Source organism: Colossoma macropomum, unplaced genomic scaffold (genome assembly GCF_904425465.1).
Source record: "Colossoma macropomum unplaced genomic scaffold, Colossoma_macropomum, whole genome shotgun sequence".
Taxonomy (NCBI): domain Eukaryota; kingdom Metazoa; phylum Chordata; class Actinopteri; order Characiformes; family Serrasalmidae; genus Colossoma; species Colossoma macropomum.
The window spans coordinates 44,934,352-44,951,348 of record NW_023494787.1 but is presented as its reverse complement, the minus strand read 5'-3'; the positions used below and the strand labels follow the sequence as shown (position 1 = coordinate 44,951,348).

The window sequence follows — 16,997 nt, the reverse complement described above, 5'->3', positions numbered from 1 at the left end:
TTCAGCATCTCAAAGTGACCTACGCAGTGGTCTGCTGTCGGCTGCCCATGTGACATAAAGATAAGTGGAGTAATACTGACACCTGGTGGTTATCTGAGGTACAAACAGAGGCCTTTGCATTAAAGGGCACTCTGGCCAAAATAACAAAGGTAACCGTCTCTGTATCTGTTGTAAACATACACAACTCTTACAGCAATGACTCCTACAGTGAAACTCTCTGGTTTACAGACTAAGAAGCCGAATATCACATTTATTAGCCTCTACATGAGCGGTACACCAGTGGATTTCTTTGTCAGTGCAAAGGGATTCTCAATGGTTCCATGACTTATTTTCATAAGGCAAAAGTCAAGACTGGCCACTGGGAAAACAAAGTAAGGACTATTCCTATTGGACACAAACTGTTTCATCGATAAGGGGTCTTATGTGACAATAATAACAATAATAATAATAATAATAATAAGAAGAAGAAGAAGAAGAAGAAGAAGAAGAAGAAAAATGAATATTTTTATAAAACGATTATACTAATAATGAATACAAACTTTATGTGTCTATATATATATTATATCTATATACACACATATATATATACATGCAACTTCAAAACTTAACAAAACTGTAAAATGAAAAGTGTATGGCAAAAATAGCATGTTTGCTTAATAAATAAAAATAAAAAAATTAAGGTAAAGCAAATATTAAAACAAAAAAAAATAAAATTAAAATGAATAAAATGTAGAATAGAAATATATGACAAAAAATAATTGGTAAAAAGTTCAAAATCTTTGATGCATAACAAAAAAGCCTACTTGACCAGTCTGTTTGCGCTTCATCTTTGACCTTAGTGTCCAATTTGGAACATTGTCTGTCAGATATTCCTTAATATATAAAGGTTCTAACCCATAAAGAGCTTTAAAGAGTAGTAGAAAATTATTAAGTCAATTCTAGGCAGATGATGCTATAATGTTAGTGCAGTGATGCTTTAAAAGGGTTAATATGTAGGGATAATATGTAATATGTAATATGTAATATGTAATTTTTGTGTGTGTAGCTACAGCATTCAAGACTAGCTGCAGCCTGTTTATAGCAGCTTTACGTCTGTGAACAATTCATTATAGTAGTCATGTGAAAAAAATGCACAGTACTGTGAAAGTCAGAGACCATACTTCATTTATTTGATTTCCAGTCAAAACAGCCATTAAGTACTTTTTTAAGTACTTTAAGTTATTAATTTTCAGCTTGAGGAAAAAAGCAGAAAACATATTTAATGGATAATTACACATGTTTAGCAATATTTAGATTTGTTTTCAGTATTTATTGTGTCCACTCTTTAGCTTTATTACAGATTCCATTCTTTTCAGAAAACTTTCAGTTTTTCAAAACAACCTGCAGGGATATTTTTCCACACCTCTAAAGTTCAGTCATGGAAGTTGGTCGCATTTTCTGATCTAATATAATCCCAGACAGATTCAGTGATGTTGAGGTCTGGACCCTGGGGTGGTCGCACCTGTGGATTTTTTTTAGATCTGAAGCAGCTTGATTTTCTCCTCTCTCTCAAAGATGAAAGCTTAAGTGTTGGTTATCTGATGAGGACAGCTATGGTGGTCTACCAGGTCTTTCAGGGTTAAGAGTCTCATTTTTCCAGTGAATTATTATAACTTGTACTTATTGCTGTTTTACCAGGGAATTGAATAAATGAAATTTTTAATGTCTCCAATTCCATCAATGCTGGATTTCATTTCTCCAGATTTTGCTCTGGAGTAAAGGCAACTCTGAGGCCTCCAGGTCTGACAGTCTTACACACATCTGAGCATGTGCAAGTTTTCTGTGTTTATTAATACAGTATTTCATATACACTAGCTCATAATAATTAGCTAGTATGTTGAATTATGATTTTTAATAGCTGCCAGTTTATTACAAAGGCGAGGAAATGAAGTGTGAGCTTCAGTCTCTCACCTGTTCTTATAAACAACAGATTCTGCTTGAAAAAGCAGGTCAAGCGGGTCATCTTCACCTGCGCCAACTGTGTTCTCACTTGTCTGAAACATCATACAGGTGCGAAAACACCCTCAGCCTTCCACTCACTCTCACAATATCAGCAGCACAGGGTTGTTAATGAATTAGTCTACTAACGAGGTTTGTTTCAATTAGCCCACAGTTAATTAATTCCCAGTTTCTCTGTTGAGTGCGAGGTCAGCACTTCGTCCGACCTCTGGTGGAATCCCACCCAGTCGGCTTCATTTGAAGAAGCCTTATTCTCGGAACACTATTTGATGGTTGGTGCGTTTTGTCATGAGTGGGCAGAGTCAAACGTAGCTTTCAAGAAAATCCAATGGCTTAATGTGAGAAGGTATGTAAGCAAGGAGTTCTTTTGGTGAGACCACAAGGACGTGCGCAACAGACAGATCAATCAATTATCAAGAGGGTTATCAAATATGGAGGTCAATGCAACGGCAGATACGGCTGCCAAGGAAGCATGGAGCCTGCAGTCGTCAACGCCGCTGGTCTGCTATGTCATCCTAGTGCTGGTGGGCATTCTGGGCAATGGGGCGGTCATCTGCGTGGTGGGGGAGAACATTCTGCACGAGCAGAAAGGGGGCCGCAGCTCAGACATGATTCTGGTCAACATGGCCTTCTCCAACCTGATGGTGTCTGTGGCGAGGAACTTATTGCTGATCTTGAGCGACCTGGGGATCGAGGTACGGAGAGATAGGAGCAAGGAGAAATGATGGGTCGAGGAACGAAGGAGATAATGCAGATACTTTGGGTGACACTTTATTTTGAGTGGTTGTTTTTAGATGAAACAAACACTCAACAGACTCTCAGTAACATGTCAAAAACATGAGGGTTAGGATTAGGTTTTGGGTTGAGGTTAAGGTTAGGGTTAGGATTAGGGCCAGGGTGAGGGTTAGGTGTTGGGTAAGGTTAGGTTTTGTGTAATGGAAGTAAAATATTAACAACACATCTACTTAATGTAAGTAATGTCAACAGAACATCTACAAGATATTTACTTCAGTGTATTCAGACGCTGCACTACTGCTACTTTACTAATATGTTGTTAATGTGTTACTGATAATCTGTTAGGAGTTTATTCATCATCTACAAAGGACCGCTCAACATTTAGTGTTACCGTTTGGTGAACTGGGTGCCAAAGTTTGGTGACATGCTATTGTTTTTCCTAAACACCCATGTTTTGGTGGGTTTTTTGAGGAACTATCAGGTGAAAGTGGTTCTTGTGTGGCATTGTTCCATAGAACCATATTAATAATTGACATTGGTGATATTTAAACCAACAAATTTGGTTGTTAACTACAACAGCAATTTCAGACTTTTGAATGTTGATTTGAAACCATTGAACACTGTATCTTCTTATGAAATGAAAAGCTTTGATTATGTACATATGAGTAAAATCTTGTTTAAGTACTTTGATAAACGTACTTTCAGGACTATTGTGTTCTCAATGTGATCAAGATCGCATTAGACCTATTAAGTGTCTGTTACAGTGGATCTATTAGGGCAGAACATTCAGCACCCATCAAAATTGTGGACATGCCTACTTAAATAGAAGACATACAGAATTGCTTATAAGGTCTTCTACATTTTTAAAGAGATGGTTCTTCAAGTGTTCTTTAATAAACACAATGGTTCTATATAGAACCATGGACACTCAAAGAACCACGTGGATGCTTAAGTGGTTCTTTGCATGGTGAAAAGTTTCTTCAGATTGATGGATAATATGTTGTTCTAGATAGAAGCTTTTTGAAAATGGTTAGCCCTAAATATAGCACCAAAAAAGGTTCTTCTGCTGTTTTAAGCTTGACATCATAGCAACAGCAGAACCCTTTTTGGTGCTGTATAGAACCACTTCACCATGCAAAGAATCATTTCAGTGTCCAAATGGTTCTTTGAGCGTTCATGGTTCTATATAGAACCATTGTCTTTACTTAATATTAGTTTTGAACTCCAGTTTTGGAAATTCTTGTATTTTCTCCTTCCTTATGTAAATGGATTATCTTATAATGTAATCTCCTCAGAAAGATCTCCTAAAAATGAATAACTTGTACTTAATGGTCATTTTTACTAGAAACTGAATAATTAAGGGGTCTCTGACTTTTGCACAATGATGTATATTGCAGTGTAGCAAAGTACAAAGTAGTATTTTATTACTTAGTCGTCTCTAATTTGGTCTTGTCCTCATGCTGGTATACGCTGTGTGTCTGTCATTCCTCACTCCTCATAGATGTCACCCTCTACGAAGTGGTGTCAGATGCTGATGGGCATATGGGTGTGGCTGCGCTGTGCCAATGTTTGGTCAACGTTCTTTGTCAGCGCGTTCCATTTTCAGACCTTGAGGCGGGTGGCCCCTCCCATTGCTAGTCTAAATGGCCCCAGAAGGCCCCCTAGATCTTTGCTGATGGGCTTTGTTCTACTCTGGACCCTCAATCTCATCTATTCAATTCCTGCTTTTGTGTATTCTACTAAAGGAGGCAAGAATGCTACTGAGGTAAGGATGAAAAGTGAGCATAGCATCGATAGTCGATAGTATTGACAAAGAACTAAACCTTAAAGGGCCCATATCATGGAAAATCAAATTTTCCTTGCTTCCTTTTTTTTAAGAATTTGGTGTACTAAAAGAAAATGCATACAGTCCACTCCCTAATCCATACACTTGAAATGAAGTTGCAAAAATTTCATTCAACCGACAGCAGTTTAGCTGCCCATTCCTGTTGAAGTGATACAGAATGTTGTTCCTGCAGAGAGTCTGTAACAGATTTGCTGGTGTGGAAAATGTGGAAAAATGATTAAATGTTGTGCTGTTCATGGCTGTCAGGAAGTAAATGGATAGTTGCTGCTTCTCAAAGGACCCATGTATTTCAAAAGGAGATGTCTATTCTGTTCTGTTCTGTTCTGTTCTGTTCACACTTCACCCTGCACTGCTTTTTGAATGTGCCATGCCTCATTTCGTTTGTAAGTGTGTCTAATGAAACAGGTCATTTCAGCCAATCAGAACAGATGCTATTTCATCAGTCTTAAGGGCACAATGGCAAAACCAGGCTAATTATAAAAGATATAAATGGCCAAGTTAAAATAAATGACTTTTTGTTTTTGGTACATGAAACCAAAATTGAGGGGAAAAAACAAGAAAAATTAAGAATACGGCTCTTTTGAAATTGATATCTAGACCACAATCCGTCAAAATATGACAAACCCAGTTTTTCTAGAATATGGTTACAAAATCATGTTTCCAAAACTGCTTCAACCAACTGCATGATAAATAAAATCTCATTATAACATAAGAGGTATATTTAAAACTAATACCAGGAATTAGGCTTATAATAATGCTGAGCATGACGCTTTGGTACATTTTGTGATAAAAAGTGAGAGAGACTGCCATTATCTCACCTCTCAGTTTTTGTCCCCTCATGCAGACATTAATGTTAGTGACCAGTACAACACGTCCATTGCTGAGCTGTCTGTGGGATTTCCCCTCCACCTACAGTGGCCTGGCCTTTGCCACCGCCTCCATGGTGATCCACGAGATCGTCCCCATCCTGCTCATGAGCGTCACCAACCTCGGTTCACTGCTCACGCTGTACGCACACGGAAGCAAACATCACCCTGCACACAAGAGTCAGGACATGCCCGTCATGCAACGAGTCCCTGCAGAGAGACGAGCAGCCAAGGTCAGGACCAAGAGCTTTGAGCTGCTGAAATAGGCAGCTCAAATGTTGGAGCTCCAAATATTGGAGTTTAAATGATTTAACTGAGTGCATGTCTAGGTCAGGGATGCCCAATCCTGGTCCTGGAGATCCACTACCTGACCTGGCTCTAATGTTCAGATGCCCCTAAAAACCTTCATTATCTGGTTCAGTTGTGTCAAATTACGATTGGGCACCCCTGGTCTAGGTGGATGGTGCTATAGTTCAGAGCCAATGAATCTCATTATGTTGTGCTATTGCAATGAAAACCTCACACTGTTTTTGATAGTTCATTTGCTCTTTCGATTCAAAATTTCAGTTAGGCTACAAAAAGAGATAAACATTGGAGAATAGATCATTTTAGGCAGGGATGGACTGGCCATCAAGAGGACCAGGACTATTCCCATTGGGCTGCTATGTGTGTGAGCCCCTGAGAGAGTGAGAAAGAATCAAATGTACTCAACATGAAACAAGACTCAAGAACCCTAGAAACAGGGAACTACAAACGAGGGGGTCACATCAATACTGCACGACGAAGGGACTGAGCAAACACAGGGGTATAAATACACTGAGGGGAAACAAGAAGCACCTGGGAGTAATGAGAGGGCGGGGCTACAGACTACAGACAGGTGGGACAGGGAGGAGGCACAGACCAAAACAAGAACAAAAGCGCATGGCCTACATAAACAAAAGCTCATGGAACAAGACATGAGTGAAGATAAACAAAGGCAGATACAGACAGAGGCAATGTTACAGGAGTGACCATATCTAGACTTCAATGACCCACTGCATTTTCAATGTGTGGCCATCAGCCAGTCATGTAAATGCCAAATATAGACCAACGAACTTCTGGTGGTGAACGTCTTATGGCAGTGATGACGTTCACCAACGCTGGGCCAATGCACTCTTGCAGTCGACTGTCTACTGCCTACGTGTAAACGCAATTTTGAGTAGCCAAAAAAAGAGCAATATTATGCTTTTATTGGCTATTCATTCTTACACTGTGTTTACATACTACAGCAAACCAGATCTTCCATTGTTTTTTAATGCAGCAGGGACTAGAAACTCTGCCACTGCCAGCAGTGATGGTAGCACACCACAGTGGTCAGCAAAGACCACAAAGAGTTCAATTTTCCCAACTTTTACAGTTGGTGGAATAATAGTGCACCTTCCTGACTTTTTCCCACGTTAAATAAACAATTGGCAAAAACTTACTGACTACTATCAGACATGGATTGACCTTTTTTTCAATGCCAGTGTAAAATTGGTGATAAGTCGAGAGAAAAGCTAGGGGAAGCTGGTGGGGGAGTTAACCAAACCTGCTGGACTCCCACTGAGAGTACACATAACAAAACTACAACCAATACCAGCAAAGCTTATCAAAAAACACATGCTGTACTTAACAAACACCTCTTTGAATAAAACAAGGGCATTATGTACTGGAACAGAGGCATCCTCAGGGGCTCATGATTATGCAAATTAGCCACACCCACACACCAGGCGCAGCGATGGCACAATATTAATCCATTGCATTTAAAACATATTGTCCACATAAATATTATCCATGCCCACTGCATGCAATTTGCATGTATTTTGCAACTGGTACAGACTTGATTTTAAAGAGTAACTCAGAAGTAAAGTAATGAGAATACTATTTAAAGGAGTAATTAGTAAAGTAGTAAAGCAGTAATTAGTTACAGTTTGACAGAAGTAACTAGTTATTTGTAATGGATTATTGGCATTATAGTCTTCTAATCGTATGTATTATTAATATATAAATTTTTTTCATTCTCCACAGGTGATCCTCGCCCTCATCATTTTATTCATCACCTCCTGGGGTGCCAGCGTCGTCTCCTTGAACTACTTTAACTATAACCGTGGTCCATCATCTGCATACTTGTTGGTTGTTGCACGTTTCACCAACAGTGCCTTCATTGCTTTGTCCCCTTTAATTCTGGCTGTGGGACACCGGAGACTCCGAGCAGTCATAAAGTCATGCATTCTCAAATGCAAATGCAGTTAAACATTATCTATCATAAATGATGGACTATATTCAGCTAGTGGTATTGGGTCTTAGTGTGGTGACAACACACCGCTATGCTGTTTTTAAAAGTGTCTCAAATCTGAGTTAACTGGGGAAAAAATCAATGGTGGACTTTCTGGAAGTGCAATATTATTTCCTCTGATGTCCATTTCTGCTTGTCATTTTATGTTGCTGCTGTGTGAGGATATACATTCACAACAGCCTTCACAGATACACACATATTGGGGACTGACAAATATATGCAGGGGTAATAAATCTTAACTCAGATTAAAAAGGAAGTATTTAGTGTTGACTTTAAGATCTATTGAAAAATGTTCACAAAATGTTGGGAGAAGAAGCCCCCCAGGGTTAGATGTCCCCCCCTATTTTCTCTCCTGACTAAATGATGGGGGTAAATCTTAGCGCTGTTACTGAATAGCTATGTTCAAACTAATACCTAAATGTCAGCTGCATCACTGCATTCCTGGCACTTTTTCTCCTGAAAAACTTTTGGGAACTGGGAAGTGATTAATGGATGTATATTACGTGGTACAAGAAAAGTTTTTATTTTCATAAATCATTATTATTATTATTTTTTGTTGAGGATGGACAGAGCAATTCACTTACTTTTAAGAGAGAAAATAGACTCTTTTGAAGTAAAAGTGTAGACCATTGGGGTAAGAAGTCCCCTTCCCTAAATTCCCATCAGCATATTGGCAAAAAAAAAAATAATTTAGATTTTCATCACAAATATCATAAACTCTACGATCTGTTAGATCTTAAAGGTAGGTGTTCTCTTCAATTTCACTGGTTAGCTAGCATTAGCATTAGAGTTTTGTGCTAGCTATAACAACTGTTAGCTAGAATTAGTTGACTTTTTACAGTTTTGCTGTAGATTTTGTATCTGAGTTTTATAGTTCAGCAGAGTTCCATCCACATCTGATCTGTTCTGTCATTATTTCCTCTAAACGTTTGTAGGTTTATGCATCATTATCCTGTACACATACATCAATAACAAATAAAGTTTTTAAAATTACATTTTCTATCTGCATATTTGCATTTATATCTATGTACATTTCACATCTTAAATATAGTTAGTGTTAACAAAGCTTTTAATGGTCTATTTCAGTTATTAAAACTGTACTGGTCTGATTGCACCATTTGACTTACTCGTTGTGCCACCTGACTTTTCAGACTAATTTCAAATTAAACAGGCATCTACTTAGACACTCATGGAAACCTCTTTGAACTTGAGTTTATTCCGTTTTTTTTTTTTTTTGCTATTTTTTTCAAAGAAATAAACATTTTTATAATTACACATTTTTATGGTTCTCTTGAGGTCAGGCAACGTGTTAAACTAAACTGTTTTAGCTTCGACTCAAAAATGACATTTTTTCTAAAATTTGTAAGGGCTACTGACCTTGGCATTGCACCATAAAGGTCACTTAGAGCCTCCTTTATGATTCAATACCCTGGCCCTTCCTTCATTAAAGCATGTAAAAAAGTCTTTTGTTTTTGGAATTTGTGGCAGTAAGAGCTCGTAGACAAAAGTTTTTTTAGCGCTTTTAAAGTTGCCTTATTTTGCAACATGGCAAAGAGAAATTAAAATGGATTTTATCAGGATGCACTGAAAAAAACATTTCACATTAGGGGTATTGTTGAGTAATATGATATATGTTGTGTATTTATTAAACTATTTTCTTGGGAAAATAATGAACTTGGACACAAAAATGCACATCATGTCAATGATGCACATGCTAAACTCATGCATAGATCTTCACAGAAAATGCACATTATTCATAAAGAGTGCTTGGTCCCTATTTCTCCCTGTAAACTGAGCTCCAAAAAGTTACTGAAAACCTTAACTGCTGTTAAAAACTGCTTTATCGCATATTTCTAAAATAACTAGCTTGAATTTCTTGTTGAAAATAAAATCATGAGGAGAGAAATATTCCTTTTCTGAATGACGCCTGAATCTCTAGAAAGTCTGTAATTATAAGATTCCAATTAAAAGCACTAAAATTCTTTTTCCAATGATTTTGCTCTTATTTTTTCTTACTTTCTAACAACTCTGAGTCAGTCCATCACTTTAAAATTACATATAACACACTATACTGTAAGATTAAAAATACTGTAAATAATAAAAATACTGCTAAAATAGTGGGGATCACAATGTACAAGAAACCATGGACCGTTTACTATGATAAAGTAGAGTGCAGATTACTTACATGCTGGTTTGTAGAGCTCAGCTTTTCTCTGAGTGGTAGATGTACGATGTTTTGGAGTTAAATGCAGTCTAGAGAAATGAGATTTGACATCAGTCTTGCTCTTGGAGATCAGACCTCCTGCACGACTCCTACATCACTGTGCTCCTGAAGAACCTAATTAGCTGGGTGGTGGGTTGATTAGGGTTGGAGCTGAGCTTCAAACTGTGATGTGTAGAGCTCCAGAAACAGGGCTTGTAGCAGGTAATGATTCTTCACTACTCTACACTACACTTCACTGCTCAACTCCAGTTGAGTACACATAGCGAATGAATGAATGAAAGAAGCAAATAAAAAAAAGAAAAAACAATTGCATCTGAAAACTAATATAACTTACTTAGTAATTTGCCTAATATGCTTTATTATCTTTTGCTTAATAATAAAACCTTGGTTCTGAGCAGCAGCAGGCATGATGTGCATATATTGTAGTGACTTTTATTTATATTTTCATTACATGTCACACGTCCAAATGTAGCTCTACCACAATGACATCTTCTATTTATTCCATCAATGCTCACATATTGCAAAAAAAGGTTTTACTCACATAAAAAGTTATTTTCTGTCCATAGAAAGCTGCGTGTTTTGGTGACAGACTAGCTCCCTCACTGGCTGCTCTGATTGCCACTGTTATTTGTAGTTTTCACTTAAAAGGGAATTCCATAATTCAATGATTGAGATGTAAACAAAGTTATTCAGAGTCTTTTAACATGAAATGGTGCATTGTAGAGAAACGGATGGTGACAGGATCCAGGGACTGCAATGTCTACAATGCAAATGTAGTCATTTTGTTTGCTCTCTAATAGTACTACTGTGCCACCACTGTGTATTCTGAGTGTGTATGTAATGCTGTTAAGGGTGAAATATAGAACAATAAGTTCTTCCACATTGAATGCATATGATACATTCCAAGAGATTGTTTCTAATGATAAAATGAAGCAAAAGCTATATGGGAACTTGAATGACCACAAGAATGTGGATAGTTATTACGTTTGATAGGTACTACAGCTTGTCTTTGGGCTCAGGTATATTAGGTGCATCCAGGCTGTATAAACACCAAAGCTGGTTCCAGTGGTGACGTAAACGTACAGAAATCTTCTAGCCTAGTCATCAGAAAAAAACCCACTCCCCTATCTTTCTCTCTCACTGACGATATCAGCAGCACAGGTTGTTGATTTATTAGCTTGTTAACTAGGTGTGTTGCAATTAGCCTGAGTTAATTAATCCCTCGCTCCCTGGTAGGATGCACGCTCAGCTCCTCGACCAAAAGGCGCCACTATTTGTAGTGGAATCTCATTCATACACGAGACCCTAATTGATCCAAGGTGAGAGCTTGGGGACCTGGTTGAGTGTGTTGACCTGCGTTAATCTGGAAACCATGGAGATAAGACCATGCTCTGCTTGGGATTGGTGATACTCACTCAATGGAGGTGGGATCGGGTGTAGGTGTCAATATGACGTTCTGAACCAGACAATACGTTTTTTTTAACAGTCATCTGAGAAGAAGAACATCTGGTAGATAAGGACCCAAGGACAGAGTCTGGTCTTGAGAGAAGGACTAGATATAGTAGTGCAGACCTCAGTAAGATTATAAGTAATATTTAGTCAGTCTTCCGTAATGGAGTCTAATAGAACAGTTATTCCAATCAAAAAGATCCTAACAGGGCAGTTATCATCAGTGCCAATGGCCTTGTACCTTATTTTGGTCCTGCTGGGCGTTTTGGGAAATGCCTTGGTGATCTCTGTGGTGGGGGAGAACATTGTACGGGAGCATGGAGGTGGACGCAGCTCAGACATGATCCTGGTCAACATGGCCTTTTCCAACCTGATGGTGTCTGTGACGAGGAACATATTGCTGGTCGTCTCGGACCTGGGACTCGAGGTAGGGGGTGATGGAGGGAGAAGCATGTAATGGTATAGACTGAAATTTCCATCATTGTTTTTGAATACACATTAGCCTATAGATGTGAATTACAGTGGGCTCCAAAAGTCTGAATCCACTAGTAAAAAAGCTTCTATGTTCGTTTCTAAATTAATAAAAATTTTGACATTACAAATTGTATTATTAGCATAACAATTTGAAGGAAAATTAGAATCTCTGAAGAAGATAAAGAGATAAGACTCAAAAACAAACAAACAAAAAAAAAAACCTGACCATTTTGTACGAAGGCCTTTACATGGTTAGTGTCACAAATTTGACACTAGTTTTGACACTAAATTTTGACACTAAAATCCGAACAGTGACCAATGAATTAATGAATATTTCTTCAATTTTAAGACAACAATGATTTGCATATATTGTATTTTGCACACACACACACACACAGACACACACACACATATATATATTTCACACAGTGTTATGAATGTTATGTTCAAATGACGTAGAAAAATTAATATCAACAAAATTGGAGATACTTGGTTTTCTTTGGACAGCAATGAAATGCAAAGGGTAACTGGATAAAGCAAAAAAAAGTAAAAACGGACAAAAGTAGAGATATATGATTATTACATGACAGAAATATGAAATAAAATAACTCTAAGCTAAAAAAAGAAAGTCAATTTATATATTTTTTTTTCTTTCCATCAAATTTCCATTCATGACCTTAGATTACAAGTTAGATTACAAGCAATTATAAATTATTACAATATTAGAAGTTACACGTTTATAAAATGATAACATTTATATGTTTATATGTAATTATATTACAGTTAGGCATCATTAATTGACTAAACAACCATTAATTGATCAAATAAATAATATAATTAGGCACCATTAACAACTATTAAGCAGATAAATTAACTATATAATTAGGCACCATTAATAACCATCAACTAATTACACTCAGAACAACACAGATATTAGCAATTAGTCACTATCATTTTACAAGCATGTCACATGAATCTTTTTTTTTTTTTATTTACTTTTTTATTCCATTTGAAAATGCCAGCTTTACACCACCCTTTATATGGTGTGAACATTTCATGATGAATGGACTGATAGAAATGGACCAAAACGACCTGGAATAAAATCAAAATACATTCATCAGAATGTCTTTTTCTTCTTCTATACAACTTTCAAGACGACAGTGATGACATGTCCATGTATGCATGAATGTATGCACCATGTTAGTCTAAAGGTAATTAATGACTACCATAAACAAATGTATGAACGAACACTAACAGTGTTTACTGCGTGAACAAAATGAACTAAATTCAATAACAGCAGTGCTGTGCAAACTGCAGAATCTGCATAAAAATTAATTAAAGGGTAAATTGAGTGCTAAGGTGGCATTTATCAGGGTTAAGCTTTGCATTATTCCATACAAAGTTGATTATCTATGCATGTTAAGTTAATGTTGAATATTAATTACTGTAGTAATTGTGGTAAATGTGTTTTGTGAATGATGAGAAGCCATTCTGTACACTGCTATAGCAACATCCAGCCTAAACGGTTTTGTTTCCATTAGTCTCTGCTTGAGATCTTTGCCAGATATATGATCTGAAACACAAATATAAGTTCACCTTTCTCTGTCAGGGCATATAACCAACAAATGAGTTCATGCTTTGCCTCTAAATGACCTCCTCTGATAATCTTTCTGATGATCTCTTTTCATTTGAAGGTGTTACCCAATAAAGACTGTTGTCAGCTGCTGATGGGCGTATGGGTGTGGCTCCGTTCTGTGAATGTTTGGTCAACGTTCTTCCTCAGTGCCTTCCATTTCCACACTTTGAGACGGATAGCCCCTCCGATCGTTAGTCCGAATGGCCCCCGAGGGCCACCCAAAGCCCTTCTAATGGGGTTCTGTTTCATCTGGACCATCAATCTCATCTACTCAGTACCTGCTTTTGTTTACTCCACCAACGGAGGAAAGAACGCCACAGAGGTGAGGACAAAATAGACTTAGATAGTGTAGTGTCGTAGATTTGTGGTTGTCCAAAACACACAAAAATGACCCTTGCTGACCTTCCTGCTTACATATAAAATTTCACACAAATGAATAGTGCAGTTGACTGAGGAGTGAGTAGACAATCCAGTTCAGTATATTTATTTACACGCAGGTTTTCGCTTATGGCCCATGTTATACATTCATACATTTTATTTAATGCATGTTGTTATTTTCATTGAACCATTTCATTTACAAATACTGCATAGTTTTATGTATTAAAAAGTCATATTAACTTTTTCCTTGACTATTTCTAATCTTTCTGTGTCACTTTGAATTAAACAAACTAATAATGAAGACATTAAAACTATTTCATAGTGTATATGGACTCACTTCAGTGAGAAATATTGTATTTCAACTAAAATAGGGCCTTTTGAGACGACGTCCACCTTCTTTACAACACAGCTGATTGGCTGGAATGCAGGACAGACCACTGACTGAATTGCACACAATAAAGACACAAATAGAAATTAGGGTGATATAATGATTTGGTTCCACTCTAAATGTCACAAAAGTTCTAAATAAAATCTACTTGCTTCAAAAAAGATTGATTTTTTAAAGGTCCATACAGATGCATTCATTTGAATTCTTACAGTTGTCTTAGAAACATCTTTGACATTTTTAGCATGTGTTTTGAGAATTGAAAAGCATGCAATCATGTGTGCCCAAACTTTTGACCGGTAGTCCATGTAAATGACCTCTGTTCTGTTTGACTGACTCCTTTACAAATGAAATGAGGCACACTGCAGACAAGAAGCAGTGTGGGCTAAAATGAATGGCCCAAACTTCTCTGTTACCAATGAAATGTCAAAAAACAAACTTCAGCTGCTCGTTTCGGAAGTGTGGATCCTTCGGAAGGCTGCAATGATGCATTTGTTTTCCTCAAAGCCAGAAACAGCATAATATTCCCCACATTTTCCAGTCTAATCTTTCCTCTACAGACTGTTAGCAGGAACAACATTCCGTATCACTTCACTGTGAATGGGTGGGACTAAAGTGCCAACCATATGTTATTGTGTTCATGCTTATGACAGCAACCATGCTGAATTCAAAACACTTACTTTCCCTTTATGGAGTGTATGTAATGGGGAATGAACAGTACATACAATTCAGTACCAACTCAGTTTGTGAGTAGAGCTTTGATGGGCTTCATGAAAGAATAAAGTGGTAATCACACTTTTCTTCTTGACTGACCACCTGTTCTTTCTCTTTGCTTACAAACAGACGTTAATGCTGGTGAGCAGTACAACACGTCCGTTACTGGGCTGTCTGTGGGATTTCCCCTCCACCTACAGCGGCCTGGCCTTTGCCACCGCTTCCATGGTGATCCACGAGATCATCCCCATCCTGCTCATGAGCGTCACCAACCTGGGCTCACTGCTCACATTGTACGCACACGGAAACATGCACAGCAAAAGCAATAAGGTCCAGGATGCACCGGTCATACGCAGGGTGCCCGCAGAGAGACGAGCAGCCAAGGTGAGGACATTTGGACCAAAAATGCTCCAAATGTGCAGTTCTGGTTGTAAAATCTAATTGACTAAGCTCAACATACTTAACACACTCATACATACAGTACTGTGCAAAAGTCTTAGGCACCTAAGCAAACTGTTCAAAACCATCTCAGCAGTAAGTGTGTTTCAGATTCAGATATTCAATCAATCAATCAATCAATAATCAAATGAAGGTTACCCTCCCTCATTTACAATGAAAAGTAATTGAGATATTCAATCAATCAATCAAATGAGGGTGCCCCTTCCTTACAATGTAGCTGAGCTAATACAGAAATCAGGAATTGAAAAAAATGTATTGGAACATCTTATGGGGATTTATTGTATAGGGGTTAATGTGCATTAAGCATGCTTTAAAAAGACACTTGTGGAGACAAAGAATAAATAGAGATATATATGATATGCATTTCATAAATGTGATATACCAAACTATACATAAGATACACACACATAGTCACATTAAAGTGATTCTCGCTGTTTTTTCTCCTCCTCAGGTGATTCTAGCCCTGATCCTTTTGTTCATCGTGTCCTGGGGTGCCAGCGTGATCTCAGTAAACTACTTTAACTATAACCGTGGTGCCTCATCTGCGTACCTGCTGGTTCTCGCACGTTTCTCCAACAGCGCCTTTATTGCTTTGTCCCCCATTATACTGGCTGTGGGACACCGGAGACTCCGAGCAGTGTTAAAGTCCATCATTTCATACTGAGACTGATCTGAATGCTGAGTTTACTGCCAAGCTGCACTCTGTTATCTTGTGGTCTGCAGGTTTTTGAAGGACTTATTACTCAGTGGAATCATGTTTCGTCTTTATTTACATTACTTAACGGTTTTAAGGCAATTAACTTTTTTTCTGGTCCACCAGCATATACACTATAAAAATATGCTTTATCCTTTTTTAATGTTATCTAGAACTGTAAACTTTAGAGAGGTTAATATTGTTATGACAGGCCTGTACGTCATCCACAAATGCTGTATCATGCCTACAAAATGTGTCATTTTTGACTTATTTTACACCTTGAGGTTCAAACTGTAACACTTAATTATGAAAATTATGGTTTTCAATAAATTCTTGCATTTTTCTTTATTAATTTACATCATTAAAGAGACCTGTGCCATGTAGATGTACTATATAACCTTGTACTTTTGAACACATCTTGACAAAAAATCTCTGTAAATAGAAATTACACTGCAAACATTTAAATTAACAATGCAACAGATTGTGGACATTACTTTTTTATTTGTATGATGGTGTTAATATGATTACCACGTATATTCAAACTATTCAAACTATTTCCATCTATCCCAATGAAAATATTCAGTGCCCTGTTTTATACCAATATTTTGAGCCACTGGTTATTTTTTTCATACTGTCCAAAGTTATTTTACATCTTTTCAGGTTTTGCATTTTCTCTTTTTTTCAGACTTAAACAGAGGACAGATATTCTGCCACTGCTTAATTTTACTTCTTATCCAAAATGTTAAAGGGAAACATTTTGGCATACTTTATTGTTTAATTGTGAGGATGTATTCAGAGTGGTTTGGTGTGAAATGCTCCATTCAA

General features: G+C 37.4%; 2 protein-coding genes across 2 annotated transcripts; both read left to right on the top strand.

Moving 5' to 3' along the window:
- Window positions 1-2,429: 2,429 nt before the first annotated feature.
- On the top strand, window positions 2,430-7,716 carry LOC118804971 (olfactory receptor class A-like protein 4). Its single transcript, XM_036565563.1, has 4 exons — window positions 2,430-2,693; window positions 4,235-4,498; window positions 5,424-5,678; window positions 7,492-7,716. Exons 1-4 carry the CDS (start codon window positions 2,430-2,432, stop codon window positions 7,714-7,716), a joined length of 1,008 nt encoding a protein of 335 aa, XP_036421456.1.
- Window positions 7,717-11,516: 3,800 nt separating this feature from the next.
- Window positions 11,517-16,142, top strand: LOC118805131 (olfactory receptor class A-like protein 4). The gene is made up of 4 exons (XM_036565741.1): window positions 11,517-11,859; window positions 13,601-13,864; window positions 15,149-15,403; window positions 15,930-16,142. The coding sequence occupies exons 1-4, from the start codon at window positions 11,596-11,598 to the stop codon at window positions 16,140-16,142; spliced, it is 996 nt and encodes a 331-aa protein (XP_036421634.1). The 5' UTR covers window positions 11,517-11,595.
- Window positions 16,143-16,997: the final 855 nt, after the last annotated feature.

Excerpts from the sequence above, each read along its gene's own strand:
- LOC118805131 (XM_036565741.1), top strand. The coding sequence starts at position 11,596 with ATGGAGTCTAATAGAACAGTTATTCCAATCAAAAAGATCCTAACAGGG. Across the intron at positions 11,860-13,600 it reads TCTCGGACCTGGGACTCGAG|GTGTTACCCAATAAAGACTG; the intron begins GTAGGGGGTGAT and ends TTTCATTTGAAG. Across the intron at positions 15,404-15,929 it reads CAGAGAGACGAGCAGCCAAG|GTGATTCTAGCCCTGATCCT; the intron begins GTGAGGACATTT and ends TCTCCTCCTCAG.
- LOC118804971 (XM_036565563.1), top strand. The coding sequence starts at position 2,430 with ATGGAGGTCAATGCAACGGCAGATACGGCTGCCAAGGAAGCATGGAGC. Across the intron at positions 2,694-4,234 it reads TGAGCGACCTGGGGATCGAG|ATGTCACCCTCTACGAAGTG; the intron begins GTACGGAGAGAT and ends CACTCCTCATAG. Across the intron at positions 5,679-7,491 it reads CAGAGAGACGAGCAGCCAAG|GTGATCCTCGCCCTCATCAT; the intron begins GTCAGGACCAAG and ends CATTCTCCACAG.